Genomic DNA, 20,299 nt, shown 5'->3' with positions numbered 1-20,299 from the left:
GAACAAACCTGCAATGCTTTTAAGCAATATTTTTTGGACAAAGTTGTGTCTTTTAGGCAAGCTATTACACCTGTTCCTACAGCTTTTACATCCACTCCTGCTGCACAATGTGTGCTTGAGAATTTTGACCTTGTTACTCTTGTGGACCTCAAAATAGCTGTCCAGGGGTTGAAGTCTACAACCTGTGCGTTAGACACTGTTCCCGCTCGTATTATGAAGGAGGCCGTTGACATCTTAGGCCCATGCCTTGTTTCCTTCATAAACAGCTGTTTTAGTTTGGGCACTGTGCCAGCTGCTCTCAAGCACGCCATTGTTAAACCATTGCTTAAAAAAAAAAGCCCGGTCTGGATCCCTCCCTTTTATCTAATTTCCGTCCTATCTCTCACCTGCCTTTTTTGTCCAAACTGATGGAGAAGCTTGTTTTTTCACAGCTTCTCTCTCACCTTAATTCTAATGGCATTGTGGACAAATTTCAATCAGGCTTCAGGTCGAGACATAGCACCGAGTCTGCTCTGTTGAAGGTCTATAATGATATCTTGGCAGCTCTAGACAACAGAAGTTCTGTTTTCTTGGTTTTACTAGATCTAACAGCGGCCTTTGATACCGTGGATCATACCATCCTCATTTCCCGACTTCAAGACCCAAGTGACAAATTATAGACGGACGAGCAGCAACACCGTCCGTAACTAATTGTCATTTAATTTATTTTATTTTGAAAATTGACCGGATTCTCTTGCCTTTTCTGTTTCCGACTTCCTGTCTGGTCCGATCTGCTTGATCCAGCTTGACATATGGCGCACTCGCGCTCACGGCTCGCGTGAAAAATAGAACGAAGCGGAGCGGGCGCGCTGCAGAGCGCGAGCCGTGGCGCGCATGGTGCGCAGCTGCGCGTTGTGTGCGGCCGGTCAGATAGGTTAACATGGGATGCGATCAGAAGCGCCGTGCGCTGCGCTACCGCGCGCTGCGCTACCGCGTCCAGTGCGTTCGGGCCATTACTGTACTATTTCCAACAAGGCGAATCTGAAGACTTTTCAACAACTGATACACAATTCTAACTTGGAGAAGCAAGACTTCTACAGATATCTACAGTTAAGATCTTACTTTGACAAACATATTAAAAATATTAGTAATAAAAAAGCAATCACAAAAAAATGGCTGAATAAAGAGTCTCCAACAATCACTGAATGGAAAAAAAAAAATAATTCAGGACGTTCATAGTATGGAACAAATGACATGTTCTTTAAGATACGCCACCAAAAAGGGAGAAAAATAATGGAAAACCTGGATGTCATATTGCAACTGGGAGCAATGTTGATGTTCCTCCTCTGGTTTACATCACCTGTGTTTATAAAGACTCGTTCTCTCTCTTTTTTTCCCCCATGTATTTTGATTACTTTATCTATTACTATTTGTTCTCTGGACTTAAATGGTCATTCAGGACTCAAATAAAATGACCTGAAAGAAATATGGTTTTGTCTGCCCTGATCTTGATGTAACCCACTTCATTTTCCATTTATATATTGTTTAGTACCTCTGCAAGCTTAGAGGAATATTCCACCCAAAAAACGATTTGGCCTCATTTTCTACTCACCCTCATGCTAAGAAACACTCTGGAGCACTTTTTTGACGTTTCAAATGCAGTTGGAGATGTTTGGGGACTTTCGTTGTCAACAAACAGGGACTGACAGAGCCCGACAGAAAAAAAGGTCCATAAAATCCACAAAACGTGCCCATTTTCCTTCATACTGCTCGTCCGCTGTAATCCAAGTGTCCTGAGCGGGTAACGTCCATAATTAATTCTTAACGAGGTAATTTAGTATATTTTAAGAGCGTAAACAGTGCGCTTTCATACTGCTCCACTGTATGTATGCGCGCGCACCCTGAACTACGGAAGTCGCGGCAGACCAAGCAACACGCTTGCGCGCTTTCAGCGACTACTTTTCTAAATTGCAAGTGTAGAAGAAGAAGTTCCGTTGTTTATATTCTGCTGTGAGTGACAGTATATCTGTCTGGTGTTAAATGTTCAATTTCTGTTGTTTTTGTATTGTAAAAGCAAAAATCTAAAAATAAAGTTTAAAAAAAAGAGAAGCTCTTTGGAATTTCTTCAGCTGCCTTTATTCTGTCAGGAGGAAACATTTAGATGACTTTGAAGAGACATAAGAGCACAGGAGGTTTACAAAAAAAAGCAAAAATGTGTCCAGATGTTTAACAGTCTTGAACAATCTGATTATTAGACGGCAAAACTAGTGAATTCTTTCCAGTGAGATTTCTCTATCTCTGGTGGTTAACAGGTATGGGTTGGTCAGAGCCGGGCCTTTCTCCATTGTGTTCCACAGATTGATTCCAGCAGGGACCACATGTGGAGCTGTGAAGACGTCTGTTTGAAACAGGGATCTGATCACTTTATTGTTCTGACCGCTGCTGACAGAGAAACAGAGCCGAGCAGCTGGAGGATCAGTCACAGAGAACAAGGTTAGTTGTTGAGGATCCACTCTTGGTTGAGCTCTAAATAACATGCAAACAGCAGAAGAGAGACTTTAGCATCACCTCCAGGTGACCCAGGGATCCTGGATTCTTCTAGAAACTCCTTCTAGGAGCAGAGATGAGCAGCTTGGTTCAATCACTGATCAACCAGTAGAATCTTACTGTTAAACCAGGATTCAATCAGTACACATTTGTCTTTAAACGGTCTGTCTTTGTTGTTCCAAATATCATATTTATTGGGTGAAAAATGATGTTCAAAAGGAGAGACCATGAAAGGAAGGCCTGGCGAGGAAGAGATGAGCTTTTCACCAGGAGACGGATGAAAGAGTTGAGCTCGGTGTTGTTTATTCGCAGCACACAGGTGACAGCAGTCATTCCAGAAAGCAACCACATGACAGATCATTCCTGCCCTTTTAACCCCACCAACAGTGCACCATACCTCCTCACGTGGCTAAACCCCGCCCCTTCTAATGTGAGGAACCACCCTCTCCCAGCAGAACATTCAGAAGGGACCAAACGCCCCAAGGGAGAATGAACAAACAACTCCAACAAAAACATCAGTCAAAGTCTCTTAAGGGAGGCCTAATCACACGGCCATACCGACTGCGCACCTCCACAACGGCAGGAGCAGGACCCGCCAGCAGGGCAACAGGGGCCGGAGCTCCCACGGCAGCAGTCGACTTGGGGGGACGTCCCCGTCTCGGAGGCTGTGCCACCTCCACCGGCTCCTCCGGCAGAACATGCGCAGGCTTCAGGCGATCCACCGAAACCCGGACCACCCTACCACCCATGTACAACGCAAACGTCTTGGGCTCCGTCTCCAGAACGCGGAACGGGCCATCATAAGGAGGCTGCAATGGGGCACAGTGGGCGTCATGGCAAAGAAACACATACCGAGCCACCATCAAAGTCCTCAGAACATAGGAGCAGGGGAGGCAGTGGTGAGCAGGAACCGGGGCCGAACTCCGACCCGGCTCCACGCAACTGGGCCACTGGGGGGCCACCAACAACCAGGGCGCTGAAGGATCCGGGAGGAATTCACCGGGGACCCACAGTGGCTGACCCAGGACCAGCTCAGCAGACCATGCCTGCAGATCCTCCTTCGGGGCTGAACGCAGGCCCAGCATGACCCACGGCAGGCGGTCCACCCAGTTGCAGTCCGTGAGGGCAGCACGGAGGGCAGCCTTCATAGAGCAGTGGAAGTACTCGCGCAGCCCATTAGCCTGGGGCTTGAATGCCGTGGTGCGGTGCAACTTCACCCCGAGGCTCCTCGCTACCGCAGTCCAGAGCTCGGAGGTGAACTGGGGGCCTCTGTCAGATTCGACATCCAGCGGCGTGCCAAAACGGGCCACCCAGGTGGAAATGAAGGCCTGTGCCACCTCTACTGCCGTCGTGGAAACCAGCGAAACCACCTTTGGCCACCTGGTGGTCCGGTCCACCATAGTCAGGAGGTGAGTAAAGCCGTGGGAGGGGGGCAGCGGACCAACCAAGTCCAGGTGGACATAGTCAACCCTCCTCTCAGGCACAGAGAACAGCTCCAGTGGGGCCCTGGTGTGGCGGTGAACCTTGGACCGCCGACATGCCACGCAGGAAGCTGCCCAGCTTCTGACGTCCTTCCTGAGCATTTCCACGGGAAGTAGGGGTGCTGCAGCACCCCCAGTTGCCGATTACCACGGGAAGTAGGGGTGCTGAGGGTGCTGCAGCACCCGGTCTCTTGTCACGCAGTCACGCCATATATTGTATTTCTCACGATGAAAAAAGAATCCCGGTAAACTTGTCTGGTGCGCCATTGGTGCGCTGCTGGTTACCCCCCCCCCCCCCCCCCCCGGTTGATGAGGGTGCCCGTGCCACGCTCGTCCGTTCCCTTCCACTCCCGCCGTTGGATGAAAGCGCTCATCTCGGGCGCTGAGCCCTTTTTTCTCTCAGCACCCCCTGTTGAGAATATGTTCCCGCGGCGATGTTCCTGAGGCCCGGCCTGACAAACTTCACCCCCACCAGCTTCACTGATGCCCTCACCCCAGGATGTGACCACCAGGATGTCATCCAGGTACACAGACAGGAACGACAACCCCCGTAACACAGAGTTGATCAGCCGCTGGAAGGTCTGCGCTGCACCTTTAAGTCCAAATGGCATCCGCAGGAACTCGAACAGCCCAAACGGAGTGATCACTGCAGTCTTGGGTACGTCCTGGGGGTGGACCGGGACCTGGTGGTAGCCTTTCACCAAATCCACCTTGGAAAAGATAACTTTCCCCGCCAGGTGAACCGAGAAATCCTGCATGTGTGGAATGGAGTACCGATCATGCTTGGTGATGTTATTCAGTTGCCGAAAATCACCACACGGCCTCCAGCTGCCATTCGATTTTGGGACCATGTGCAGGGGTGAGGCCCACAGGCTGTCAGAGTGCCGCACAATACCCAGACGCTCCATAGTGGCAAACACCTCCCTGGCAATCCCCAGTTTAGCCGCATCCAGCTGGCGAGGGCGCACATAAACCGGCGGCCCAGCCGTGGGGATGTAATGTTCCAGTGAGATCCTGTGAGATCCGGGAACTTGGTCAGGAGCTGCTGGTACACATCCCCGGTGGGCAGACTATTAGTCAGAGACAGCAATCCACCCCTCCCCAAGGTGTACGAATAGGAGGAGGAGAGCGCGTCCACCAAGCAGCGGTTTGTAATATCCACTCATAATCCATGTGCACACAGGAAATCAGCCCCAAGGATCGGCACGGCTACATCAGTCATCATAAAGTCCCAGCCGAACTGCCGACCGTCAAAACACACAGTCACATACCTGGTGCCGAATGTGCGGCTAGCGATCCCGTTTGCGGCATCCAGCTGCGGACCGTGTTTACCGCTGGCTACGTCAGTGCTGTAAGCCGGTAGAATGCTCCGTTGTGCACCCGTGTGCACTAGAAAACGCCTCCCAGACACAGTCTTTAATAAACACCAGTTTGTTGGTATCCTCAGCGCTGACAGCTGCCACCGAGCACTGAGGCAGCCGTTTCCCTGTACCGGGAATGCGCACGGCAGCGTGCAGCGCTTCGGCAGGGACCCGAAATGCCGGTGGAAAAAACACAGCGCGCCGTCGTCCTTAGGCCGCTGCCTCGCTGCAGTGACTGCAGCATGTATGTCCCCCTCCGGCTGGCGTTGCGGCTCCGGCAGGCAGGTAGCATGGACTCCGAGCCGTCGTGACGCGAGCAAGATTCTGTCGGCCTCCTCCGCCAGACCTCGGTAGTCCGTAGTCTGCACCAGCGATGAGGTAGCCAAGGTCGTGCAGACCGGAAGAGGCAGCTGGCGCTGGAACAGCTGTATGAAGAGGAAGGACGCATCCCCGGATCCAAGCAGCGCCAGCATCTTCTCCATCAGTTCTGTGTGCGTGCTGTCTCCCAAGCCATGAAGGGACAGCAGCCGCTCTGCACGCTCCGCATCTGACAACTGAAAGAGCCGGAGGAGCTGCGCCGGAGGAGCTGCGCCGGAGGAGCTGCGCCCTCAGGGCGGCGTACCTGTCCTGCGCCGGTGGGTCGCGCAGGAAACCCATGACACGGTGGGTGGTCACTGAATCCAGAGCTGCCACCACATGGTAATACCATGTCTGGTCCGCCATGATGCCCCTCAGCCAAAACTGCGCCTCCACGTGCTGGAACCACGTCTCCGGATCCTTTTGCCAAAAGTCAGGCAGTTTGATCGCCGCGGCATAAACAGTAGTAGCGCCCTGCACTCCTACGCCGTTGCTTGACTCCACAGACATGTCCAGCGTCAGGGTCACCAATGTGGTGGTCACACAAGGAGGAGACGGACGAGAGAGTTGAGCTGGGTTTTGTTAGTTCGCAGCACACAGGTGACAGCAGTCATTCCAGGAAGCAACATCATGACAGATCATTCCTGCCCTTTTAACCCCACCAACAGTGCACCACACCTCCTCACTTGACTAAACCCCGCCCCTTCTAATGTGAGGAACCACCCTCTCCCAGCAGACACCACAGGATCAATATTATAGTTACAGGTTCAGAAAACGTTGAATCCACCCAGTTTGGACTAAATATGGAAAAGTCTGACATTCCAGAGTTCAGATTTTTAAAGAAGAGTTTCAAGCAGTTTGTTTTAAAGGAGTTATTTAAAGTAGAGAATTCTCCTAAAGTGAGTCCAGCATCTTCATCAGTGAGAACATTCTTCACAGGATGAGTTCTATCCTTCCACAACTAGCTGACAGCTGGTTAGTCAGTCTCAGGAACTAGTTAGTTGTCCACAAACAGAGAGAGAGCTGCAGACGTGAAGCGTGACGTCATCTGCCGTTCATCACGTGACCACTGACAGCTTCCTCTGTGAGAGTTCCTTTAGGTGGACACTAGATGGCGCTGATGGCCTCTGTTCATGTTTCTCTTCAGGACTGACAGAGTTCTTCTACTAACAGAACAGGAGGAGACGAGTTCCTTTTCCTCTTTCTGGCTGTTTAAACACACCTCACACATTATTAAAGAGCAACACACAGCTGGAACTAGATCCCAGTGATGGGATCAACGGGATCCATCATGTGAATGGATCAGTGAAGCCTCGGTCTCCTCCACACTCCATATGGGATCAATAGTCTGGAGCTCCACTACTGATCCAGGATCAGACTGAGATCAGGATCAACACAGAACCAACTGTTCCACATTCAACATGAACATGAGGCCCACTGATTTCTCCAGTGAGGCTTCAAATGTTTCCAGACAGAAGAAAAGAAGGAAAAAGAGATTTTCCTCAGAAGAAGAGAAGCTTGTCAGTCAGAGGAGATGTGGAGAAAAAGCTGGAATCCTACCTGGAGCCCCGCTGGGGATTCCCAGCAGGAAGAAGAGAGCCAGGAGGAGCTGCATGTTCACCTGTCCTCTCTTTCTTCTCTCACTTCTCTTCCTTGTCACAAAAATAAAAATGAACTTGTGCATAGCCCATCTCCAGTGGAGCAGAGACAAACTACAAAGTTCTGTGCTGCTTGTTTGACAACCTCGGGAACTGACATCTGATTGGCTCTGGAATCAGGAAGTAGTGACCGTCTCGCCCCGCCCACTGAAGTTGTTTTTCCAAACCTCTCAGTTTGGAAGGAATTCGACTTTGGAATTCTGACTCTTTGAAGGGGGTTTCGTGAGGAGCTGTTTGTTTGAAAGAGCCGCTCAAAAGATTGGCTCCTTTTTTGGGGGTGTGGGGCAGGATTTCAAATTTGATTAAGTTTTCATTTGTGCAATAACAAAAAAAAAAAAAAACAGAACTAAAAAACAAGAAGACAGAGGTTTTTGAAGGAAAAACGAGAAAAAAAGAAAATGGGCAGGTCAGCAGGTGATTAAACATTTTTCTATATATGCACAGACATACTTCTCTATGAAGGGCAGTCCATGGACTAACCCTAACCCTAACCACAACCTCCAAAAAACATGAGCTAAACATTCTTGATTATGCAAATAAATATGTGGTGTTTTATACCATTTTATGCAATAAAATTGCAGACAGTTGTGAAGTGTGCTGTGAAATATGCGAAAACATGCCAGATATGTAAGTTACCCATATATACACACTCTCTCTTGCGTGCGCGCACACGCACATGCACACACACCTCTGTCACATTCATTTTTATATTAGTTTATTTATCTTAAATTGTTACTCACCAATACTCACACACACACAGTGTGTGTGTGTGTGTGTGTGTGTGTGTGTGTGTGTGTGTGTGTGTGTGTGTGTGTTCCATTGCTAAAACCTGTGATAAACAACACAGTGTTTGGTTTCCTTGCTTACTGGTGACCGATGTTCTTTAGCACTTCCTGCTGCTGCTGCTCGTAGCAGCGGATGTTGAAATCAGACTCATTAAAGGTCTGAACGGCTTTTTGTCTGGTTTTTAACATCTGTCAGCAACAAGGGACGTGAAAGAAAACCAGTCGCCACTTAATAAGGAAACCAGATCTTCCAAAACACCGGCTCCTCTCCGGTTTCTGGACACTTCTTCTCCACTAGGTAGCTGCTGCGTTCAGGTGTCCGGAGCTGCTGGGAAAACTGAAACTCCGTCATTCACATGAAGGCAGTGGAGACAGCTGGACTCAGGAGACACTCAGGGGACACGTGAAGGAAATGTGGACAATTTGCTCTGAGGAATGGCTCTCAGACAGCTGTGAACCTAGATTATTGCAGGGATTATGCGCCCTTTTGGAAAATATGTGGCTTCCGTATAATCAGCGGCAAAAGGGTGATTTATGCGTGAATTAATGTAATCGCATAATTGTGTTTTTCAGGAGGGTCAACCTAACCCATGATCCCGGGTACAGCACAGGCATTGATGCAGCACATTTCTATCAAATCAGCATTGTCTTTAGGGTTGCACCGATACCGATACTGGTATCGGCAGTGGCCCCGATACCTCACTAAAATGCTGGTATCGGTATCGGCGAGTACTAACAAATAACACGCATATGCTATTTACCGACTTTCATATTGCACTTGAACGCATCGCCGTGTGAATTCATTCTTCGGCATTCACGCTAGAGATGCGCGGATGGCTCATTTTTCCATCCGCAACCGCTCCTTAAAATCTCCATCCGCCCGCTATCCGCCCGCACGAAAGATTTTTTAATCAATTTTTAAAACCGAACCCGCCCACCATCCACAGAATAGTGTTTTGGCTATTAAAATGTTGCTTTTTTTAATTCAAGTGCTTCAACCGCAACCCGCCCGAAGGTAATTAAAATCTTAATTTTTCGACACGTCATCCGCCCGATCCGCGGTTATCCGCGGGCTCCGCAGGTGCAACCACAGTCCGCTCATCTCTAATTCACGCTGTGTGATCTGTGTTTTCAGCGAATGGTAGCAATGATTTTACATCCCAGTGAGGATGCAGGTCTTGTTACAGAGCGTGGATCCGAGTCTGAGGAGCAGAAAAGGAGTTTTATTAGTATCATGAGTCTTTGTGAGATGAAGCTGGTCTCCAGCCGCAGGAGCAGACTGAGTCTGGAGTTTAACAGTTCCCCGGTGAAGTCAGTAAAGTCGCCGGGGCTCCAGGAGGAAGTCGGGCGGAGCGGCGGGCGGCTGAGGCGGGTAACAGGAGCTAACTGGAGGTTCAGGTCCAGGCTGACTGTCACATTCCACATGATGTGTGTCGCTCCGCTCTGCCGTCCGCAGTAAATACGTTGCTTTTTTAATCAATCAGTATCGTTACACATCCTCCGCGCTGCTTTCTGTATGAACCGTGCAGCCGCGGCAGTCGGGAGCCTGCAGTGTGGTCGATGGTAACATAAAGAGGATTACAGTCAGGTCGGCACCAGTCCAAGTCGGCCCAGGCCATCTCGGCCCCGCCTCCGGGATACAGTCAAGTCAGCATCAAGCCAAGTCGGCCTCGCTGGGGGGCTCTCAAGTGGCCAAGTTGGTCGGTGCCGACTTGACTGTAAGCTGCTTACCAATTCGGCCAAAAGCCTCTTTTTTTTTTTTTAATCACGATGACGATTTGCACAGTTTTTTGATGATGCACTCGGATGTAGGTTTTTTTGTTGTTTGTTTTTTGCCGCGGCGAGAGCGCAGATTTGCATTTCCACCAACCTAGTTGATGTAAACAACAGTGAAATATAATAAAATATTTGATAAAAATGTAATAAAAATTTAAAGAAAAAAATTGGAGGAGTCTGTGCCTTCAGAGCGGGCAGAGCGACGTATAATGAAACTTTTCCTAATCACAGCTAAACGTGTTTTTATTCTGGTGTAAATCCAATCTGTGGACTAAAATAATGATTTAAGATATTTAGTGATTTAAATAAGCAGCTTGTGTTTGTCACATTATCCGCTCAAAAGAAACAAAACACAAAACAGAAAAAACACACACCGGCAGCTGTCGGGACTCCGACTTGGCAGCGGGGCATTCGGGGGACCCGGTCCCGCTCCCCATTCGGGACCGGCCGAATGGTCAGCGGGACCGGGTCACCTGATCGCCCCGCTGCGAAGTCGGGCCGTGGCTGCTGGCTCGGCTGTCTTAAATCCAACATCAGTTGTGGTGCTCTGATGATCTTAGCTTGTTTCATGTCCACTAGCATATCTGGCTCCGTCTGAAATCTTTGCTTGATCTTGCTAGCTATTTGTGTGCGTGTGTGTGTGTGTGTGTGTTGGTGTTGGTGTGTGTGGAGTAGCCACTGTCACTACCCGATGTAACGGTCTCACTGTGTAAAACACTGCGGTCGCGCTATCCGCACTTCTCTGAGAGCCGGTCGCGCTATCTGCACTTAAAAATCTGCTTCGCTTTTGTACTGAACCCTACGGTAGCTTTTGGATGGAGCGTTCAAGTGAGTTGGGAAATTGCAATTGTGGTCTCTATTGTAAAATAGCAGTGTGATCATTTACAAGTTGTTTAAGTGTATGCAGTCATGCTATTAATAAACAACAGACATAATCGAAATACTACACACTCGTTTGTTCGCTTACACTCAAAAATTCAAACAAAACCCAATATCCAATAAAAATTGTTGCACATATTACATCATCTCCATTCAATATAATATTAATATGGAAAAATCAATTAAAAAAATGTTTTAATTGTTTTCACAAACCACCTAAATAGAAATATTCTTTATAAGGCCCTCGACCTTCATCAACATTCCCAAGAGATTTTACTGTACCAATATTTAATAAAAAAAAATTCATGGAAATATTACATCATCTCTCTTCACTATATTGTTAATATGAAAAAAATCAATTTAAAAAAAAATAAAATTGTTTTCACAAACCACCTAAACAGAAATATTCCTCATATGTTCCTCTGCCTCCATGAATAATCCCAAGACATTTTACTGTACCAATGTTTAATAAAAAATTACCGTATTGGCCCGAATATAAGACGATGTTTTTTTTCCAGAAATTGCATCCTCAAAAGTGGGGTCGTGTTATAATCGCGGACTTACAGTAGATGGTCAATACGCATCCGCGCCGCTAGATGGAGCCAAAGTATCACTGAGCAGAGAGCGAGTGGAGCGATGAAATGAGATCAAATGATCTTATGAAAAATGGCGGATCATCTGGAACAAAGGGGCTGAACGCTGGACAACTGAGCAAACAACAGAGGCGAAGTTATGATACCAACTTTAAACTGATGGTGATCAATGCAGGAGAGTCGTCAAACAACTGCCAAGCCACCAGGAAACATGGTGCAGCAGAGCCTCGTTCTTATTGGAGAGCACAGAAAAAACACGACAGATGCTAACGCTATGAGAAAAGCTTTCCGTGTTCCCAAGAGTGACGCTTCAGAGAGACTGATAGAAGGGTGAGTGAATACGTCTCTGAAAAACGGACAGACGGAATGTCCACCACCAGAGCCTGATTCAGCTGAAGGCACTGGGAAGTTATTTACATCATTTATGCAGTTTGGACCCCTTGAGGCTTCTTATTAGTTGCTTATTGTTTCTTATTTTGAGAAAGAGAATATATTTTTTCATCTTATGTCTCGTGAAATGTGATCTCAGTTGTGAGTTTTTGAGTTTATAATGATTGTATAATTTTTTTTTTTTTGAGTGACCTTACTGTCTTCAGCATTTTTTTTTTTCACAAAATGACCTTTGAAAAATAGGGGTCGTGTTATAATCGGAGTCGTCTTATATTCGGGCCAATACGGTAACGAAAAAATTACATAATCTCTATTCACTATAATGAAAATCAATTTTTAAAAAAAGTCATATTGTTTTCACAAATCACCTCAACAGAAATATTCTACAAAAGGCCCTCTACCTTCATCAACATTCCCAAGCGATTTTACTGTACCATTTTTAATAAAAATTTAAGGAAAAATTACATAATCTCCATTCACTATAATGTTAATCTTAAAAAAAAAATCAATTTTTAAAAAAAAGTCAAATTGTTTTCACAAAACACCTAAACAGAAATATTCCTTATATGCTCCTCTGCCTTCATGAATAATCCCAAGAGATTTTACTGGACCAATTTTTAATAAAAATTAAAGGAAAATTACATTCACTATAATGTTAATATGGAAAAAAATTAATTTTAAAAAAAGGGCAATTGTTTTCACAAACCACCTAAATATAAATATTCTGCATAAGGCCCTCTACCTGAAATAATATTCATGAGAGATTTTACTGTACCAATTTTTAATAAAAATTCAAGGAAAAATTACATCATCTCCATTCACTATAATGTTAATATGAAAAAATCAATTAAAAAAAATTCTAATTGTTTTCACAAACCATCTCAACAGAAACATTCTGCACAAAGCCCTCTACCTTCATTAATATTTCCAAGATGTCTGAATTTAGATATGATCATGTTTGTGTCCCACGTGTAGTGCAGCCCAATTAATGTCTCATCTCTGTCACGTGACTGTGTTTATACTTACTTTTGCACTATGTTAACCATGTTTACCTGATATTAATGGCCTAAATCCCCTGTATATGAATGTGCTATGTGTTTTCACCATGTGTCCCCCTGCTTGCTAGTAATTATTTGCATTTACTGTATGTTTCCTGTTTAATTTTATATTATTGTCTACGAGACATATTGTACTGATTGTTAATGTTTCTGAATCATCCCAATGACACCTTTTCTGTTTTTCTTTACTCCTGACCACACACACACACACACACACACACACACACACACACACACGTTCATTTAAATACACACACCAATGACCTGTTCCAGTTCCCTGCTTCATGTCAATAAGGCTGATTGAAGATTCTCTGACCGGAGTCTGTCCGTAGTGCTGCCCCCCAATGAAGATCCACCCCCCTCCTTTACAAAGAGATGTTACTGTACCAAGATTTCATAAAAATTCATGGAAATATTACATCATCTCCATTCACTGTCATCACATTGCAATAATAATAATCCATAATTTTCCTTCCATATCATGTCTCCCTCCCCCAACCCTGTCCCCTTATGCCTCCCTACCTCTTTATATGTGTCTTGTCACACATGCATACAGTGTAGTTTTGCTTTGGCAGCAAAAACTATCGTCCTTTCTTCCCGTATCTTACTTTATCTTTGTTCCTTTGTTCTCTTTGATGATGTCATGGTCCTGATTCTTAACCCGACCCTTCTAAGCCGACCGTTCATGTGCTGGGGTGTGTTCTTTCTTCTCCGTGTGTCTCCGGTGCACTTCAGTCAGTCAAGACGACAACAAATGCCGACATATTTGGACCTCATCTGGGTAAGTGTTTTAAAATGCAGCAGTGCATACGTGTCAATGTTATTAACAGAGAATTTTCTTATATCACTGGATTTTATGTTTGTTGTTTTAAATCTTTCAAAGAAAATTGTGTTTTCAATGAATGAAAAAAATAGAAATATAATAAAGGATGTGAATGAGAGTTTCGATCACGTGGTGCAATAATAATCCCAAGAAGAAAACATCTATTTATTCGGAACATTTTATTTACCCACAGAATTTAATCCACTACAGTCGATATAAAAACTAGAATGAAATTCACATAAACATGTCAAATGGAGCATGATTTGTAACTGATATCTTTCAAAGAACAAGGATGACAACAGCATCGTCTCCGGGGATCCTTCATCACTCCACTACATGTTAGTATTTTCATCAAACCTCTGGGTGACGTCGTTTCAAACACAAAGGTGAGGGTTCGAATCCCACCAAGAACTACATCTGAATGAGTTTTTGGCATCAAAAGAGAGCCAGAGTCAATAAAGCAGCTCTGCCAGTATATATGACACCAACATGCTCAACTTTTCCTCTTCTCTCTTTTTCTTTCTTCCTTTTTTCTCCCTCCTCTCTTCTTCCCCATCTTTGCTGGACGAGTGTCCCCCAGCCTCTGCTTTAGCTGTCCTGTGTGTAGGGCTGCACGATTATGGCCAAAATGATAATCACGATTATTTTTGTCAATATTGTAATCACGATTATTCATCACGATTATTCATTATGTTATGTAAAACATACCTTTTTATTGCACTTTTTTTTAAAACAAACAAGTGTCAAATTGAAGATGTGCGTCTTCAGCACTTCAGCGAAGTCTGGTGTGCATGCGCACATAATTGAAGATTTTTTAATTAGAATCTAAACTATTCAGAACCATGTCAATGTTGTGAACGATCGCTTTCCCTTAGAAACGAACATATAGACGCGCCGACTGTGAGTTTTTACAAACGTTTGACCAGACCTCTGTTCTGAAAAGAGCCGGATTATGACTTTGGAACCTGAACGCCTCACAGCTGAGCGACTGTCACTTGCTGCATTCTAACCCCTGAGAGCAACAGGATGATCACTGAACAACAAGATGAAGATAAAACAACAAGAGAACAGTAAACAGCCACGCTAAACCCAGAAATGAAACCTACCAGAACAATGATTCCCTCTTTCTCTCCAAGCCGCTGCTACGCCGCTCGCATCCTGAACTGTCCGTCAATAACAGCTTTTCCCGTTCTGTCCGAGACGCTCAGCGTTTACATCTTCTTTCCACCGGTACAGAAGTTGAGATGCGTTCCATCGACTGATGTTTGAGCATGAAGGAATCGTTCAAAGCCAGCTAGTTCATCGGTGGCTAACAGCTAGGCTAACAGCTGACTGAGACACCGCAGTGGCGTCCATCAGCAGCTACTTTTACGGAGTGTCCCTGAAGGCAGCAGGAGCTACACGGCTCAGGTCGCCCCCTGGTGGTTGGCTGATTGTTGGATTAAAAAAGTGCTTGATTTGACACGCAACAGAGCCCGTTTTTTCAATTTAAAAATCGCGACGATCATCTAAATTTAATCGCAGCAGCCAAAATCGTGATCATGATCAAAATTCGATTAATTGTGCAGCCCTAGGTGTGTGTGTCCTTGAACTTCGTCTTCTGGACATAACTGGCTGTCCAAGTCTTGTCCTTTGCGTTGTCTAACGCGTCACCGTCCACTGACACACAGGATCCATGGAAGCTCCTGTCACAGCGATCACACTGTGTCTGTAAAAAATACATACTACATTATTGTAGAACCTCAACATTCATATGTTTTGATTTTGGTGGCTACAACTCCACATGACTTGACCTGCATTACTTTTTTACTCACCCACTGTATAATGGCCGCCCCTGGTCCGGGAGGCTTAAAGGTGGCACACACAGCGCATGAATGTTCCTCGTCAAAGACTACAACACAAAACCAAACTTTAAAAAAGAATATATCTGTGTATAAATGGAGAGAGGGAGATTTACAATGAATCTTGATTGTGATTTTTATGTTGAGGTTTCCTTTACCAGAGGCCTCCAGGATGTGCTGAGCCACATCTTCTCTCTCCTTCTTGCCATTTTGCTTCTGGAGGTGCTGAAATCCATTTGAGGGACGGCGGGGAAAGCCTTGAGCAGGGCTTCTGCCGTCTGAACAACATTAAATGCAGGTACTTCAAAAAATAGTGGCAGCAGAGGAAATGACGCTCGCTTTAGTTTCACACTAAATGTAATTGGAATGTTGTCTGACGGCAGTCGGTCTTTAACAACAACCCGTCAGACCTCACTAACATCAGGTTGTTGTCAGCTTACCTGGAGAACAGTCACACCACAGCTGCTTCCATCTTGTTGGACTGGGGGGGACAGAACCCCCCCTCTCCACTGCACATCCACCCAGTCTGTCTTTCCAAGACATGTTGGTCTTACTTTGAGGTGCTCCCTGAAAAGAATGTATTGTAACCACACCCTCAGCTGTAGATCCTGGTTCTCCATGTCCAGCATCATCACAAACATTAGTAACAGGATTAAAAGCTGATTTCAGTCATTACAAAAAATACCCATGATGCAAATGACCTGATTCCTTCAGCAGCATCTTCAGACGCCTTCAGTTCTGTCAGGCTTTGCGCTGGATCCACCAGGTCCACTGTGCTTGTTGGTGCATGTGTGTACTGGGACAGAAGTCAGTCAAAGCACCAAATCAATTCCTCCAAATGGTCTCATGAGGTGACAAGACATTTTGTGATTTCACTATCATGAATTTAGGCAGCGCTGTGGCGCCGAGTCAGTCCTGTTGTTCAGTGGTTTCTACATTCCTGCCCCTTTGTTTCTTCACAGTTCTGTGCTCTCATGTCTGTGGTTATTTCACTGACAGTCAGTCTCACTACTTGACTTGTGGGACTATCAAAGTGTTTTAGTCTCATTTCATGGGATATAATATGCATTTAAAGACAAAATAAAGAGAGAAGCATCGGAAATTTACTGACCAGCAAGTTCCAGTGGTTATTGTTTCCCAGCACAAAGGACAGAACTGCTTCGTAGTTCCTGAAGTTCACCTACGATGGGAAACAAATGATGTGGATGAAATAATCAACAGGATAAAAAAATTAGGGACCAATTAATGTGTAGTGAAACTGAAAGGTGATTATGCAATAGTCTTGGGTGTTAATCACTACACACACACTCACACACACTCAGTGTGCACACTCACCCCCTCCCACCCTCCCCCTTCTTAAACTTTGCTGATGCAGCTTCTCCCCGTCACCAAACAGGACACAGCCTGCGGTGTGGTGGCTCATTGCTACACTGTGTCCATCACGCTGAATGAGCACAGAAACATGGAGGAGGCCCTCAGTTACCTGATAGACAAAACACTGAATCATCAGTTAAGAAACATAAACAGTCTCAAACGGGGTGAATTCCATCAGCCTGTGTTATACAGTCTGATCTACAAAACACTTTAAAAGGACCATTTGCAAAGTGAACACATCCCTCCCCTGTCAGCCGCTGCTGTGGCCTCAGAGAGCACAGCTCCGAGTGGTGGATGAGGATGTTGTGTCCTTCAGGCTGTGAGGGAATCACTCCGACCACCACCTCACATTCCCTGTTCCTCCACAGCAGCCTCCCCTGCTGGACAGGATGACCACAAACCAAAACATATGTTCTAAATGTGTTGTGATGGGGTGTGTGACACAGATGGGACAAATGTTATCCCATTACATTCTGCAAACCTTGTTAGTTTTCTGCAGGCAGGTCCCACAGTCAGACGCAGGCTGCCTCCATGTCTCTGCTGACCTGGGATGTTCCTCACAGGACTGTTGGCTCTTGTCCTTAAAAAGTAAGAGGAAAAAATGATAATAAATAAATACATAAAGATGTGTGTGTGTGTGTGTGTGTGTGTGTGTGTGTGTGTGTGTGTGTGTGTGTGTGTGTGTATTTATACATATACACACTCATTATCTAAAGTCTCACTTTTAACCTTTTTTTCCTCTGGGGAGGCAGAGATGAGTTCATGTCAGGGGAGTGGACGGCAAATGTGGAGCCGACACCAAACCTCCGGATGTTCAGAACCTGCGGGGCCCCCACAAGGGGTTTGATACAGACACAAGGTTCAGGAAAAGAATGATCCAAAAAGGGAATCAGAATAACCTCCCCTTCAAACTGTCTGTAGTTTGGTGATCTTGATTTTGAGCTGCAGTCACATGAGGTGTTGTCTTCTGGAACGATGCGGAGAAAACATTCAAAACTAACACTGTCCTGATAAACTGGTCATAATGCAGCTGCTTGGTGAGGATCTTTATTGTACCGCTTGTTTGTAGCAGAATGGTTTTTTTATGGAAGTCACGTAGATTCCTCTCTTGTTCATTTTCCGCTGCCTCCATCTCTCCATCGGGACGCGGTACTCCTTATAAAATATTTTAGAATATGTGATATTATGTGAGATATTGTGCATTTAAAGTAACATATTTACCACATTGATTTACAATGATATCACTATATTTGAATGTTTAGATTTCACAGTAGATCTATCCTGCTACATGCTGCTGACTGTCTGACTTTTCTTTTTGTGGGACGCTTCGAGTCTTCATGCTCTCTCAGCAGGGCATTGTGGGTAGCTTTGTACAGCCTGATGAAGTCCTCAAGCCTGGTGAGTCTGCGTCTTTGGAATCGCATTTTTTTCAAGTCCCACAGACTTTTTCCCATGATCCCTTGGGTTTTGTTATCGTGTGTGACATTCTACAAAGATAATGACATGTTACTGTACAGAATGAATACTGTTCATTCATATTTGAGTAGATTTGCATTGTGAATAAATATTGTCAGTACACCACACCTGGCAGCTTTTCTTTGCAATCTTGGCAAACTGTTTAGAATCCTGCCTGTAAGGTCACTGTCACCATGCCGACCAAGGTCACCTGGAAATGTAACGCATTCATTTTATGGGCACATTTCCTCATTACAAATTGGTTCATTTCTGTAATGATTTTCTCTAACATAACTAGAAAAGAGCGCAGACCTCCGCCAAGCAGTTCAGTTTCCCCAAAAAATAACGCTCCTTTACTTAGTCACAAGTGTCTATGAATATTTATGAGCTTCTAGTTTGAAAACGTCTTGGAAATCGTGGTGACGGTTTTGCTGACAGACAGGACATTTGTGGACCGTTTGTCTCTGCAGCAGGTGTGTTGTTTCAGCCCACCTGTGCTGGAGTGTCACAGAGCTCTGCTGCACTCTGCTGGTCAATGTAGGTATTACACAGAGACAGAGTCAGCGCACTGGAAACTTCAACGCAATCCAGAATCCATGATCTTTGCCAGATCTCCCCCAAAATGCCATCACTTCTAGTTGAAGTCGTTGTGGATATTCGGTGAAAACTTGGTCACAATCCGCGGCTTAGTTTGGGAGTTTTTTTGTGAACAGACAGACCAACAGACGGACAGACAGACAGACAAAGAAACTCTGAGGATTACATCACCTCTGCTGGCGGAAGGAACTAGAATGTTATGACGTATTTTAGATTGCTTGAATGTTCTAAAAACATGTGAGACCCATTGAAGCTCTCTTCATGTGTGTTACTGTTACAAGTTGTTGAATGAAGATACTTATGATTATTTTTGTTTTGGATGCAATTTTTAGTTCATGATTATGATGCATGTTACACTGCTGTATTGACAGCAGCAACATTCTGACCCTGTCTTTTTATTTACTTTTACAGAGCTCTAATATTTAAAGCCACTCACAAAAAAAAGGTAAACAAACAAATAAATAAATCAATAAAGCCACTCCCCCAGCATCATCCCCGACCAAAGAGCTGCATGTGGAAGGAAGTGAGTTGCCAAGGAGACACAAATGTCTCAGAATAGGAGACATTTGTGTCCCCTTCATTTTCCAGTGGTGCACTGTCGATCACTCTCAAGAAATGCTCCTGGAATGGAGTGCAGCTTGTGGTCTCCTGAAATGTAAAATGGTAAATGTAATTTCCAATATATATTTTTTTTAATGTCCGTTCATTCTATATTCAGTGATGCAAACCTCCAGGTCCTCTGTCAAAACCTTTTCCTCCTCAACAGAAGCTTCTCTGCGTCTTGTGAGCAGAGCTGGAGGTTTTTGAAATGCCTCTCAACATTTCCAGAGCTGCATGGCTGCTGAACACCACAGTGCAGCTGAGGAGCGTTTCATCCAGCTCAGCGAGGGACCTGGCTGCTGTCAGGAGCCCAAAGATGTGCACGGCCAGCCTGTAGTGTCGGGGCGCACTGAGGGAGGAATACAGATCATATCATCATCATCATGACCACTTCCTTGATGGCAGTTCAATGTATTTGAGTAATTGGATATTGTGTATTTGCTGTGTTTCACTGACTGTTTTTTGCAAAGTGTTTTTGCATTTTTCATCATGTGGCTCAGACAGCGGTGGAGGACGGGCTGGCTGAAGTCCTCTGCAGTGCCGCTCCCAGTGATGATGTTAAAATAACTGTGCATCAAGTCACCTGGACTCTTCTGGCAGAAGAGCATTGCGATGGCCTGCATTAGGACCATGGAGCATCACTAATGACCATCAGGGGAGAGACGTTTCTGTTCCCAAATGGTTTCCGATGATCAGTTTGGAAGGAGCTCAGAAAATAAGTAACAGATGATGTGGTGTGCTCGCA

At 45.4% G+C, this 20,299-nt stretch overlaps 1 protein-coding gene and 1 long non-coding RNA gene across 4 annotated transcripts in view; both read right to left on the bottom strand.

Moving 5' to 3' along the window:
• Positions 1-7,466, bottom strand: part of LOC115409068 (class I histocompatibility antigen, F10 alpha chain-like) — a 55,339-nt gene extending 47,873 nt beyond the window's left edge. For 2 of the 3 annotated variants that reach the window (XM_030120056.1, XM_030120057.1), the window contains exon 1: positions 7,286-7,466. In XM_030120056.1, coding sequence (XP_029975916.1) covers positions 7,286-7,409 — 124 coding nt within the window. In that variant the 5' untranslated portion in view covers positions 7,410-7,466. The remainder of the gene's footprint in view (positions 1-7,285) is intronic. The other variant, XM_030120055.1, reaches the window with a different exon arrangement.
• An 8,503-nt stretch (positions 7,467-15,969) lies between these two features.
• Positions 15,970-16,701, bottom strand: LOC115409089 (uncharacterized). The gene is made up of 3 exons (XR_003933891.1): positions 16,640-16,701; positions 16,230-16,324; positions 15,970-16,095 (listed from the first exon to the last, which is right to left on the bottom strand). It is a non-coding gene; the product is annotated as an uncharacterized LOC115409089 (long non-coding RNA).
• Between the last annotated feature and the right edge of the window lie 3,598 nt (positions 16,702-20,299).

This window comes from Salarias fasciatus, chromosome 22, assembly GCF_902148845.1.
Source record: "Salarias fasciatus chromosome 22, fSalaFa1.1, whole genome shotgun sequence".
NCBI lineage: Eukaryota > Metazoa > Chordata > Actinopteri > Blenniiformes > Blenniidae > Salarias > Salarias fasciatus.
The sequence above is the reverse complement of the archived record's forward strand: the minus strand, read 5'-3'. Positions and strand labels throughout refer to the sequence as shown.